This window comes from Lutra lutra, chromosome 16, assembly GCF_902655055.1.
Source record: "Lutra lutra chromosome 16, mLutLut1.2, whole genome shotgun sequence".
Classification (NCBI taxonomy): Eukaryota; Metazoa; Chordata; class Mammalia; order Carnivora; family Mustelidae; genus Lutra; species Lutra lutra.
This window is the reverse complement of record NC_062293.1, coordinates 14,341,262-14,355,260: the sequence shown is the minus strand read 5'-3', so window position 1 is coordinate 14,355,260 and position 13,999 is coordinate 14,341,262. Positions and strand designations below refer to the sequence as shown.

Below are 13,999 nucleotides of genomic sequence, written 5' to 3'. Positions count from 1 at the left end.
GGCTTCTGTTGGCCAAGGACTGCGTGAGAAGAGGCAAAGAGTGGCAGGCCAGAAGGTACGGGCCTCAGGAAGCACTAGCGCTTGCGGGTGGAAAGGAGGCACAGTGCACTTGACGTGCACGAGTGCACTGGCCCTATTTCTGCTCCGAAGGAGTGTGAGAGGGAGAAACACCCCAACCCAGCAGGGCGTGGCACCTTCCATGGAAAGGGAGACTTCGGCTTTAGTGAAGGCCAAGAGTAGCTGAGGATATGGGGGCTTTGCTGATCAAAGCCAGAGAGTGGCTCAGGACACCAGGGAAGGACTGGAGGGGAGAAGAGAGGCTCCCATTAGGGCATGTAGACAGTAGCACGGTGATGAGCACATGTACATGTTTCGTCTCGCATTTCAAGCCGTTCAGACTACATGACCCGGCTAATTTGATTGCTATGACCAATTCTTGTCTTAAAAAAACATTAAATAAACCTGGGCACCTGGGTGGCTCAGTGGGTTAAAGCCTCTGCCTTCGGCTCAGGTCATGATCTCAAGGTCCTGGGATCGAGCCCCGCATCGGGCTCTCTGCTCAGTGGAGAGCCTGCTTCCTCCTCTCTCTGCCGGCCTCTGCCTACGTGTGATCTCTCTGTCAAATAAATAAAATCTTTAAAAAAAAAAAAAACATTAAACCCAAACTGCCTTTATTTTTTTTTTAAAGATTTTATTTATTTATTTGACAGAGAGAGATCACAAGTAGACGGAGAGGCAGGCAGAGAGAGAGGGAAGCAGGCCGCTGAGCAGAGAGCCCGATGCGGGGCTCGATCCCAGGACCCTGAGATCATGACCTGAGCCGAAGGCAGCGGCTTAACCCTCTGAGCCACCCAGGCGCCCCCCAAACTGCCTTTAAAACTTTGCCCTCTGGAGAAGAGAGAGGGAGGCAAACCATAAGAGACTCTTAAGGATAGAAAGTTGCTGGAGGGGAGGTGGGTTGGGGGATGGGCTACAAATGGGTGGAGGGTATTAAGGAGGGCACTTGTTACATATGATGAGCACTGGGTGTTATGTGTGAGGAATCACCAAATTCTACTGAAACGATTATATCACTATATGTTAACTAGAATATAAATAAAAACGTGGAAGAAAAATAATTTTAAAGTAAAATAAAACGTTGCCCTCTGAAGAACAGAGCTGTAAGCATCATGCTCCCCGATTTCAAGCTGTACGACAAAGCTGTAATAAAACAGTACGGTATCGGCACAGCAGCGCACACAGTTCAGCGGAACAGAAGAGAGCCCAGAAGTAAACCTACACATCCAAGGTTGATTACAAGTGAGCCAAGAACATACAATAGGGAAAGGAGAGTCTCTTCAACAAATGGTGTTGGGAAAACAGGACAGCCACATGTGAAAGAGGATACTGAACCACTATCTTATACACAAAAATTAACTTCCAAGGATTAAAAACTTCAAAGCTTCTAGAAGAAAACGTAGGTGGTAAGTTCCTTGACATTGGTCTTACTTATGATTTTTTTGGATTTGATACTAAAAGTAAAAATAACAAGTGGGAGGGACTCTACGGAACTAAACGCTTCTGCATGACAAAGGAAACCATCAATGAAATGAAAAGGTAACCTAGGGAATAGGGATAAAATCTCAGCAAATGAGATACTAACGAGGGGTTAATAGCCAAGATATATTAAGAATTCATACACCTTGGAACACCGTTGTGGCTCAACTGGGTAAGCGGCCGACTCTTGATTTTAGCTCGGGTCATAATCTCAGGGTTGTGAGATCGAGCCCCAAGTCGGGCTCTGTGCTGGCCATGGAGCCTGCTTAAGATTCTCTCCCTCCTTCCCTCTGTCCCTCTCCCCACCTCATAAATAAACAAATAAGGTACAACTCAATAGCAAAACAAAAAACCCCACAAAACCTATTCAATTAAATGGGCAGAGGAAGTGAACAGTCATTTTTCCAAAGACGACACACAAAACGGCCAACAGGTACATGAAAAAGCGCTCAGCATCACTAACCAACAGGGAAATGTGAATCAAAACCACCTCACACCTGTTAAAATGGCTATTATCAAAAACAGGTGTTGGGAAGAGGTAGATGAAAGGGAACCCTTTGTGCATTGTTTGTGGGAATGTAAGCTGGGGCGATGACACTGGAAAACAATATGGAGGTTCTTCAAAAAATTAAAAGTAGACGAGGCACCTGGGTGGTTCAGTCAAGGGTCTGACTTGGTTTCAGCTCAGGTAGGACGTCAGGGTCCCGGGACCGAGAACCAAGTGGGACTCCATGCTCAGTGGGGAGTCTGCTTGAGGATCTTTCTCTCTCTCCCTCTGTCCCTCCCCAGCTCACTCTCTAAAATAAGTCTTTAAAAAAAAAAAAAATCTTAAAAAAAATTTTTTAAATGAGAATTAGTATATGTCTCGGCAATTCCACTTCTGAAAACACTAACTGGAAAAGATACATGTGCCCCCATGTTCGTTGCATTATTTACAACAGCCAAGATAAGAAAACTTCAGTGTCCATAAGAAAGCATATACAATGCAGTATTACTCAGCCATTCAACGACAACAACAAAATACCGTAAGGGTGTTGTGCTAAGAGAAGTAGGGCAGAGAAAGACAAATACCATTATCTCACATGTGGAATCTAAAAACGGAGCTCACAGAGAAAAGATAGGCAGTTGTGAAATGGGTGGAAGGGGTCAAAAGGTACAAACAGTTACAAAGCAGTCACAGGGCTGTAATGTACAGCACGGTGTCTACAGTTCATACTGCACTGCATATCTGAGAGCTGCTAATAATAAGAGTAGATCTTAAAAGTTCTCAGCACATGAAAAAAATTTTCTAACTGTATATGGTGATGGATGTTACACTAGACCTTACTGTGGTGGTCAGCCTGCAACATCTACGCGTAGCGGATCATTAACTTGCACAACTGCGACGGATTATGTCAGATATACCTCAATTTTTAAAAAAAAACTTTGCCCTTCGGTCTCGATGGTTCTCCACCTCCTTGCCATGCCAGCATCATGTCTGGGAGAAGGGAGGGGTCTGAAGGGTTGAGTCTGATGCGCGTTTCCATCTTTCTCCTGTACTAAAAGAACATTATAAGGAGAAATATCCTGGAGGGTCCCTCACCCACCCGATGAACTGCTGCAGCTGGCCCCCACTTTCTTCACTTACAAACACTTCAAGGGAGACAGAAGTGGGGTTTACAACTCATAGACCAATTGTTAACCTAGATAAATCACAGCCCAAATATGCACAAAAGTAGGCTAATCAGCAAGAATGAGTGCTTCAGATCCTTTCCCTCACCACCAGAAAATCATCACCTTGGACATGCAGCCATTGTATAATGAACACGAGCACGAGGAAGAAGCCATATCCCTAGCAACTATCCCCATCCCTAGTACAGAGCCTGACACACAGTAGGGCCACAGTAGGTATCTGCTGAACGAACAAAAGTCATAGGGCAAAGACCTAATAAAACGGAACTTTAAAATCTGGCTTGTCGGGGCACCTAACTGGCTCAGTCAGTGGAGCATGTGACTTGATTTCTGGGTTCTGAGTTTAAGCGCCACACTGAGTAAAAAGATTACTTTAAAAAATAAATTACTTAAAAAAAAACAAAATTTAACCTTGGGGCACCTGGCAGGCTCAGAAGAGCATGTGACTCTCAATCTCGGAATTTTAAGTTCGAGCCCCATGCTGGGTGTACAGATTACCAAAAAACAAAAAAATCTCGGTGGCACAGTGAGTTAAGCATCCAGCTCTTGTGTGATCTCAGGATCATGAGATCAAGGCCCCATTGGGCTCCACACTCAGTGTGGAGTCTGCTCGGGATTCTTTATTCCTCTCCCTCTGCCCCTCCCCTTCCATGCTCGCCTCTCACTCTAATCTGTTAAAAAAAAAAAAAAAAAAAAACTTTAAAAAATTAAAATCTGGCTTGTCTGGTTTGCTAAGAGTGTTAATGTAGGAAAGTAAGCCTTTTCCCTGTATAATTCTCTTCATCCTGTTAACAAGTCTCCTGCTCTGTTGTATTATCCTAACTGTAAGCGTCTGGGACACACGGTACAAATGAGCACAGCGGGTACCAAATTAATCTACATTAGAACAAAGAGCCAGACCTTTCAGGCAGCCACACAGCAGAAAAACAACATATCAAATCAAAACTTCGGGTAATTCATAGATTATAAAAATACTAAAATCTATAATGTACTAACACTACAAATTTCAGGTAATAACCAGTAAACACGGCAGCGTGAGACCAGGCAAAAAATATTTCAAAAGGCTATAAAAAACATTTCCTGGGTTTTATTCCGCTGCTACCTCCTCCCTGCAGTCCCCGACATTCTGCGCGGCCTGTGCCACAGGACAGACTGATACAGGCTGTGCTCTGGATGAAGAAACATCGCAGCCAGTCCCCTTTCTACAGTATTGAGCTGCACTTTCGTCCACCATCACTTATAGAGCTGTGAATCATGGTCCCTGAAGTCTTGGTTTCTTGGAAAAATCTAACAGGTTTCTCCTTTTGAGGATTTTACGGCTCGACAGCAAGGTAGCAGAGGCGGCCCCCCACTGCTCGGGCCACCGGAGCCCCGATGGACACCGTCTGGGCCAGCACGCCGCCCCCGGGGAGCCCCTCAGGGAGCCCGGAGCAGCCCCCCGCCATCCCTCCCCACAGGCCTCCCAGCAGCCACCAGCGGCCAACCAACGCCAACCTCTGCCGGGGGACAGGGGGCTGCTGGAGCGCTCTGGGGCTCTGCAGTGGGATGAAGGCGACCCCTGAGGCAGGCACGTGAATCTTCGTAAACTTCTCGCCTGGTGGCTCACCTGCCGTCACTCTCAATACAGCCAGCAGTGACGTTTCATCAGAACAATTAATTCATTATAAACTCAATATTCTTTAAAAACTCTGATGCTGTGACAGTGCAAACAGCATTCATTTTATTGCTCAACTGCGGCACGGGCACATACATAGTTAATTTTTAAAAACCATTTATACAGATGTTATTGATAAAGCTCATGTAACAACTGAGTGAAAATACAAAGAATATCAAAGCTAAAACACTCTGTAATAAATACAAATACAATGAAAATGATAAAACTTTGTTTTTAAAGTCGGTTTGAGAGAAAGGAGAATATTACATGAAGTGAACTAATTACATCTAGAAAGAAAACAACTCAGCATTTGGTACAATCTTCACCGGAACAGAAGACCGCCAGGCCCCACGCGGCGCCCGCCGGCCCCGCGCTGCCGCTGAAACACCGACGCGGGGGCCGCTGCGCTGGCAAACCCCAGAGGACTGCAATTGTCTCCGATTCCCAACAATGCCACCAGTTCGACGCCTGGAAGTTCAAAGCGGACTTAGTGTTGTGAAATAAAGCCAATTACATTGTACTTAAAGGAACTTTTGTGCTCTGAACCGTAAATGCTAACAATTGAAAAAAATAAAAATAAAACCCATTCAGGGCAACAAACTATGTGCAAAACAAAATGTACACTATACACAGCACTGTTTAAAAACTCTCTACACCAAGAGATTAGACCCTCCGGAACAGAACTCACCTCCGTACTGCATGTGAGCGCTACCAGTAACCACTGCTCGTAACTAAGCATTCGGGACGGCGAGGCGCTGTGTGGCAACGTGACCTCACGCGTCTGAAATAACGCGACTAGAAGGAGGGACGAGAAAGAACCCGGCTAGGAGGGGCGCGTGGAAATAAATATTCACATTACACATGAGGCGCGAGCCCCAGACTCATCGACACGGCGGGCTTCTGCTTGCTTCTTAGCACCTGTTTGGAAGTCATCAGGGAACATAATTTTGAAAATGAAATCTAAATCATGTCTTTTAAATCATGTTGGTGATACCACAGACTGTTAGGGTAGATTTCTTTTAAAGCTCTATTAAGTCATTATCATAAAGTTAAAAAGGCACTCAAAAGCGATGGTGTCAGCCTGCTTTACTGTACGTTAGGACAGTAGCATTCACCACTGCAGCCGTCAGGACTTCGCTAAAGTGTTCATCATGTCCTTACTTGTTGGAAGATTCTAAGAGTGGGCACGATGACATTGCACTAGTGCTTTAAATGATATAAAAGAGATGGATCTGCAACCAGTAAGGTACTATCAGGAAAGCTGATTCCGAATAGTTTAGAAACCTCTTCTGTACATTTCAAGATGTTCTGAGGTACTACTAAGAATGCAGCAGGAAAACACAAAGGGTCTGCGAAGGAAAGGGTCAGCAGAAGCACGTTACCACTGCACGGCAGGACTATGACCAGCTTGCAAGGAGCAGTCCAATTTGGCTGAATGAAATAAATCCAAATATTTAGAAAAGTACACAAGTAGTTCTCGACTTTTTTTTTTTTTTAAACAGCAAAATTTCCACTTCTTCTATATCCCCTCCCCCAACCTCCCACCCCATGACGGCTTACTTGGAATTCCAATACACAAAAGAGAGAAACTGGGAGCTGCTCTGATAAAGGGGGTGGGGGCGGCAGTTAGAGGCTGCTGCTCAAATACCGACTAGGCCTTTCCTCTCCCTCTCTGCCCCTCCTCTCTTAGACCATTACTTCTGAGGCACCTCTGAGGAATCCCTTGGCTCACGAACACAGACTGAAAACCAATCCACCAAACAAAAGGACACCAAGGGCCTATTTACTTGATAATTAAGCTGCAAAATTTCAACAGAGCTAGCCCATCCAAACTTGCCCTTCCTGATTCACATCAGTGTAGGGGGGGGGGAATATATATATATATATAGATAGATATATAGATATCTATATATATCTATATATATATGCAGATTTCTGATAGTTTAATTTCAAAATCCATCCATGAGTTCAGAGTTTTTCAATCCCTTACTCCAGAATTTTGGTCGCCTTCTGGACTATGCAACATGCCACACACCTTGAAAGCTGAATCTGGATATTCCAGAATCAGATGCTGATCAACACCAAGGGAACTGAGCTGCCCTTACCTCCAAAATGAATTCTTCACTTCTAAAGTAATTTATACCAGAGATTCAGAATCACTATTTCTTCAGTAATCCTACCCCCTGCCCTACCCCTACCCACCCCCACCTTCATTTTATTAGGTAAAAGCAGGATTTTCTAAACTGGCTGAATAAAATGTTTCCTTTGTCATAATTTTAGCTCCTGAGCAGCTAAACAAAGGTTCTGGATGGTTTTACTTGATAGAAACTTAGACCGTAATTAAAACATAAATTAGGTGCACTTGTCATAGGAGACTTTGGTTTACAGAAAGAGTATATATATTAAAGATAAGCTGACCCAGCAAAAGAATGAAAATCCCATCCCATCTACACTATCTGAGGAGCTATAAAAATGCAGTATTTCTATTTAAGATGAAAAGTAAATCCAAAATACCTGATCATATTCATTCAAGATAAAAAATTAGGATTTTTTTTTTAAAGTTTCTTAAAAACAAGGAGCCCCTGAATGCATCTTACTGTATCCAATAAGCTAGTTTAGACTAAATGGTTGCATTAGGAATCTGACAACCAAAACAATGTGGCTGTATTCCAGAAAGTTAGAACTTGAAAAATATACAAAAGACTCACTCAAGCTAGGTTGGAACATATAATGCTTTTAAAATATAATGCTTTGCTATAGAAAAATGTAATTAAATGTGTAAATGGCTTAATTTTTTTTAAAGATAATGATTCCTTTAGCCAATTGTTTACAAAGGTAGAATAATTCAAAATAATTTTATTTATTTTTTTACAAAGAGCAAGTACAGGAGCTATTCAAAATCATGTATTCAATCAAAATGAAATGTGACGTGTGTACCGACTGCTGAAGTTGTCTTGATGTTTGAGAGACTTGAAATCTGTGGAGCGATTTGAATAGATTACCTTTTATAAAAATAGTAGTAGTCTTTAAGTGTAGAATACTGCCTAACTCTGGAAATGTAGGAAAAGTCAGCATTCTTTAGGTTCAAGATATTAATTTTAAATAGCAGCTGAGTGTGGCCTCATGGCAAAGCATAAAGACCTTTTTTTTTTTCCCTTGAAAAGGAATTTCAAAATTGTCCTTTCCCCTCACAGTGTCCTAAAAAAATTTTAAGGGGGGGGGGTTCCTGTATTTCCGCATTCTGCGAAACTTTGCTGAAAGGAGGCTGGCGGTCGGGGTATAAATAGAGTCCTGGGGAAATCCTTGAAGTCTGTCATTCCACAGCAAACCCACATGTTTCTTCGATGGCTGTTAGCAGCTTTTCATATAACTTTTCATAGCTCTCATAGGGCGGAATGTCTATTCGATTGAAGCTGTAAAGAAGCAAGTCAGATGGACACAGTTCGTTGAGAGAAAGTCATCCGGCCTAGCCTAGCAAGCACAGTATTATATGAATTCAGGCACATCGCTTCTCACAACACACAGAAAATTAAAAGTTATATTTCTCTAAAGCTGAGGCTGCCACTTTCAGATTTTCCTACCAATTTCTGAGTAATCTCAAATCACTTAAAAGTTGCTTATTCCTGGGGCGCCTGGTTGGTTCAGTGGGGTAAGCCTCTGCCTTCGGCTCAGGTCATGATCTCGGGGTCCTGGGATCGAGCCCCACATCGGGCTCTCTGATCAGCGGGGAGCCTGCTTCCTCCCCTCTCTCTCTACCTGCCTCTCTGCCTACTTGTGATCTCTATCAATTAAATAAATAAAATCTTAAAAAAAAAATGTTGCTTATTCCTTTTAGAGGTCCTTTCAGTACTAAGAACAGCAAATGAAACAGCAAATCGGTTTAAAACTAACACCCAGGGACATGGAATGAGGGGGGAAGCCCCAAAAACAACTCACCAGGTGTGGGCTTTGGGCAGGTTGTTGGAGCAGGCATCGATCTGGTGAATGGTGAAGAGTCGCGGGCCCGCAGCACCTGCGAGGAAGACAGTGTGGGTCACGTGACTGTGTTAGTCTCTGAAATCTCAGAATAAATCTGGTACGTAAACCGCGGGCCTAGGGATGGGAATACTGTTGACTTCACCACAAACTGCCAAGGGCAGGAGGAAAAGAATCTGGGTTTTGAAAACTGGAATCGACCTTGGAGAACACTGGATTCCTTAATACGCTAGCATTTCAATTTGAGCAAAATTCCAGGATTGAAATCCTTTGCCAACTTCTATCTTCTACCCAAAAAAAAAAAAAAAAAAAAATCGATGTGCCAAAAGTATGAGAAGAAAAGTAAATGGACAAATCCAAGATCAAATATATACACACACTCAAAAAGAGAACCACCTAAATGCAAATTTAGGTTTCATGCCTCAAAACTGGCTGACAGCAAAAGATCAGCAGTCTCAGTGGAACAAACCTCAGCGACCACAAGACGCTCTGTCCGGTGCATGCAGAAATACAGCTTCCCTGTACACATCTGGGGAGTCCAGTGAGGGCCCCAAACAGGGAACGTAAGCACAGCGCAAAGTGCGCGCTCTGGGGACGCGCCCCCGTCGCGGCGGCGGCTCCACGCGGGAAGAGCTTCAGTGGGAAAGGAAGCAACTGCCACCCAGGGAAGCGCCACAGTCCTTAGTGGTGATACCAACCCATCCCCAAACTGGACAGCGATGCCACAGAAAACAAGTCGTAAAAATGGAAGATGTTTGTAAGCAAATGGTCTGACGCCGCGCAACAAGGAACGTGCTTGGACCGGACCAAGAAACGGCTTCCACAAACTCATGCTGCCTCTTTCTATTAAAAGAATAAAAACGGGGGCGCCTGGGTGGCTCAGTGGGTTAAAGCCTCTGCCTTTGGTCATGATCTCAGGGTCCTGGGATCGAGCCCCACATCGGGCTCTCTGCTCAGCGGGGAGCCTGCTTCCCTCTCTTTCTCCTGCCTCTCTGCCCGCTTGTGATCTCTGTCAAATAAATAAATAAAATCTTAAAAAAAATAAAAAAGCTTTAAAAAAAAAATACAAAAGTAGAGCGAGGAGGTGTCCTGAGTGGGTGCGGTCAGGCCGGTTGTGACGGGAAGGTGGAAGCAGACGGGAAGGTGGAAGCAGACGTGCTTCTCCCGCAGAAGGCGCGCCCCAGGCTAAAAGCAAGGGGCCCGGAAAAGGCAGAGCCACAGCCTCCCGCCTGCCGCACTCACCATGAACCCAGGATCCCAGTGGTCACTGTGGTCGCAGTGACCTGAACCCCAGCGGAAAAGGCGCTCGGGAGGGGAACAAAGGAAAGGAAGGAGACGAAGGTATCAAGATGAGAGAGTTACCCACAGAAACAGAATGAAGCCCAACCAGATACTGATGTGCCCCCCGCCCACCCCGGAGGCCGACCCAGTGCTCTACCTTGTAAAGCTTTGAAGCCCTGCAGAGGCACTCGAGATGATCCTGTCACAAACTGAAGTAACCGTGCTCTTCGCTCTTCATCAAAAAACTCCACAGCCTTCCAGAACCACTTGACGACATTGCTGTCTGGTGTGCAGTGTTTTAACCGGGTGTTTACCTTCCAGTCATTAACGTCTATCTTTCCAAGTCCACAAATAATGAGCTGTTAAAATATCGCACAAATTATGAGCCAATGGAAATCCCCATTAAGCCAAAAACCCCTCAAACGGAGCTTTAGATTTGTAGTGTTGGCTCTCTTATGATGGTTCTTAATCAAAGATCTAGAAAGTCTTTTCAAAACACACAAACTATCAGGTCCTGTGTTCAGAGATTCTGATTCTGTGAGTCTGAGCTGAGAGCAGGGTTCGTATTTCAAAGGCTCCCTGGACCTGCTTACCGAAGGCTCCCTACCCTGGGGGTCTGAGACCCCCCACTGTGGTGAACGTGAGCTTCAGAGGGAAAAGGAAGTTCCATGTTTTCACAGGAGAATGCTAAATCTTGTTTAATGGAGGGCAAACAGAGTAAACACAGTTCATATGTGCCTTCCGTAATACCTGCGTCATGCTGGGTTTCAACACTTCCTAGCTTCGGGATTTGGGCAACTTGGTCCACCTCGCTCGGCCAGCAGTCTCCCCCACTGGGATACCTCAGTAACATCTACCTCACTCGGTCCTGTGCGAGCACCATGCGGCTCACGACTCAGGAAACGAGTACTGAACAAGCGAGAGCAATCTGTTTGACGATCTTTAAGTTCTAGCAAAGTACGAAATACAGGACAGCGTGCTCTGCTGGACATCCGGCTGCTCGGCCTGCACAGATGAGCCACATCAAAATCACTCGGATACTATTACTACATCTCCTTGGGCTCCAAGGAGACTAACTTGTCTCAATGAAGTGTTTCCAACAGTGAATTATAACAGTGTGTAGTGTAAAGACAGTGCAGCTTGCAAATCCCACGTTTTATAATTAGCTCTATTAATCCCACAGAACTCTAAAATAAATTATGCCTTTTTTCATTAAAAGTTCAATTTCATTACCAATAGAAACTATGTAAAATAAACCCTAACCCTACTGAATAAAATCTCCCCCAAAGCTTCAACAGGTTCTGGAAAGATTACTAAATCACAGCCACACTGAACAGGGAAGTGGTTATCCAAATAGGATCACAGAAGTATTATTAACACAAAAGATATCTCCGCAATTCTTTTCGTCAGAGAGTGGTAATTACAGGGCCAAATTCCTCTCTCATTTTATAAACAGAGGAACATGCACTGTATTTCAGCGTTACTGCCATTCCTCCCATGTTTTCTTCCTTCTTCTGACCACTTCCTCCGGCCATTTCACTACTGAATAGTTGAATCACAAAAGGAATGGGGGATGGTACTGAGTGAAACCAGTCGGTTTAGATTCAGGAACAGGTCTGTTAACAGATTTAGTTGGGAAGGACACTGAAGGGGCATCTGGCTGGCCCAGGTGGAAGAGCGTGTGACTCTCAGTCCTGGGGTTGTGAGTTCAAGCCCAATGCTGGGTGGAAAGACCACTTAAATAATTTTTTAAAAAGACTTTATTTATTCATCTGAGAGAGCGAGCGAGCACAAGCAGGGTAGTGGAAGGGGCAGTGGGAGAGGGAGAAGCAGACTCCCTCCCGTGCAGGGAACCCGGTGCAGGACTCCATCCCAGGACCCCAAGATCATGACCTGAGCAGAAGGCAGACACTCAACTGACTGAGCAACCCAGATGCCCCAATAAATTTTTTTTTTTTAAAAGAAAGGTAACTGATGTTAATGAATAAAATGTTTTACATTTATTTGTAGATTTCAAATATTTATGCTATTCCTAGCCACTAATTAAATTTGGGACCTCTAGTAGAATAAAACGTCATTGTTTTTTCAAAGTAGCTCGGAAATTCGGATGTATTTATTTAAAGGACTTAATTATAAAACCAGACTAAAGGTGCTTTAACAACCAGCTTTAAAGAAAAACAATAACAACAAAAAAAAATGGTTGACTATTTATTACTGGTACTATTAGTAATGAATATTTCCAAAGAGAGGAAAGATGCTTAGATACAGTTTATCCTAAGTGTTGTAATTATTTCTCTGTGATCTTGTCTATCAAATGCTTTCTTGCAAAGCTCAGTGGAAATCCAATTGAAGCTAGGCTTTTAATTCCAATAAATTTCAATAAGGTGGAGACAAAGTAATAAAATTTAATTAAATCAATAACTACTTAATTAGGGAATAGAAAACAACATGTACACACAGAAGAATGTACACGTAAGACATGAAATCTGTTGAAAACCAGAAAGGGTAATATGGAAAAATAAGTAAAGAGCATTCACAATATAAGAGATGGCTTACTTATAGAAATTCCAAAGCACGAAAGGCTTTTCCAAAGCAGGAAAGACTTTTCCTGTGAATAAGAATTCTCGGAGCACTGCACCATAAAACTTCAAAAGCACCAGCAATGTGACTTTCCTCTAAAACATAGTTAACAGAAAATTCCCAGCCTTTCCTCAGGACACTAAATGATGTCATGACAGTAATACACTGACCTCTAGCTCCTTCTCATCAAATGTCTTCAGCAGGTGCTGGGGGATTACTTCATTAAATCCCTTCTGCAGAGCCAGGAATTGAGCCTCAATGCCTCGTAAAAATCTCCAGTTCACATACAGCCTGTAAACATCGGGCGGGGGTTTCATACGATCAAACATATTCAGATTTGGTAACTACTGTGAATCTCTACTTCAGCATCATCACACTTCCTGGCACCCATTATTAAGAATTTAGTCTACAGTCCGGGGCACCTGGGTGGCTCAGTGGGTTAAGGGTCCGACTCTTGGTTTCAGCTCAGGTCATGATCTCAGGGTCAAGAGACGAAGCCCCGCGTCAGGCTCCGCACTCAGGAGAGAGTCTGCTTGGAATCTTTTCCTCTTCCTCTCCCTCCTCCTCTGCCCATCTCCAACCACCCCCGTTCTCCCTCTCAAATAAATAAAATCCTAAAAAAGAATTCAGTCCATAGTCTAAAAGAATCTCAAATCCTTAAGGATGCTGGACCCTGAGCTGTGAGATGGTTCACTAGAAATTAAAAAGTGGTGAGCTTCCACTAACAAAAGCAGTAAGAATGAAGCAACTCGGCCAATCAGAGAAACTCTCAGTAAACTGGAAGGCAGCCGGGGATCTGGTGGGTCTGAAGCTAAAATCTAGATGAAACTTCTTTCTGAACTTCTAGCATGCATGCCAACAACCAGAAATAAAGAGCCCATTCAGCCAAAACAGACTACTTTTCTGATTTCACTTCAAAGTAGAATCTCAATGTGGTAGGTGTTTTTATATTTTTGGAGGTAGTATATAGGGAAGGAAGAGGTAAAGAGGCTCTTCAAATCCAGAATGAGAACAGGAAAAGCCAACAGTAAACACTTTTTTATTAAATACTCATTGTTTCCTGGAGGCCTTAAAAAAAAAAACCTGGAAGGGGGCGCCTGGGTGGCTCAGTGGGTTAAGCCTCTGCCTTCGGCTCAGGTTATGATCTCAGGGTCCTGGGATCGAGCCTCACATTGGGCTCTCTGATCAGTGGGGAGCCTGCTTTCCCCCTCTCTCTGCCTGACTCTCTGCCTACTGGTGATCTCTGTCAAATAAACAAAATCTTGGGGCACCTGGGTGGCTCAGTGGGTTAGGCCTCTGCCT

At 43.9% G+C, this 13,999-nt stretch overlaps 1 protein-coding gene across 1 annotated transcript in view; it reads right to left on the bottom strand.

Moving 5' to 3' along the window:
• Nucleotides 1-7,697: 7,697 nt before the first annotated feature.
• The window catches only part of SMURF2 (SMAD specific E3 ubiquitin protein ligase 2), a 119,492-nt gene continuing 113,190 nt past the window's right edge, over nucleotides 7,698-13,999 (bottom strand). Inside the window, exons 16-19 of the mRNA XM_047707159.1 lie at nucleotides 12,868-12,988; nucleotides 10,275-10,476; nucleotides 8,798-8,873; nucleotides 7,698-8,274 (exon numbers count right to left, since the gene is read on the bottom strand). Of these exons, the coding sequence (XP_047563115.1) occupies nucleotides 8,175-8,274; nucleotides 8,798-8,873; nucleotides 10,275-10,476; nucleotides 12,868-12,988 (499 nt within the window). The 3' untranslated portion in view covers nucleotides 7,698-8,174. The remainder of the gene's footprint in view (nucleotides 8,275-8,797; nucleotides 8,874-10,274; nucleotides 10,477-12,867; nucleotides 12,989-13,999) is intronic.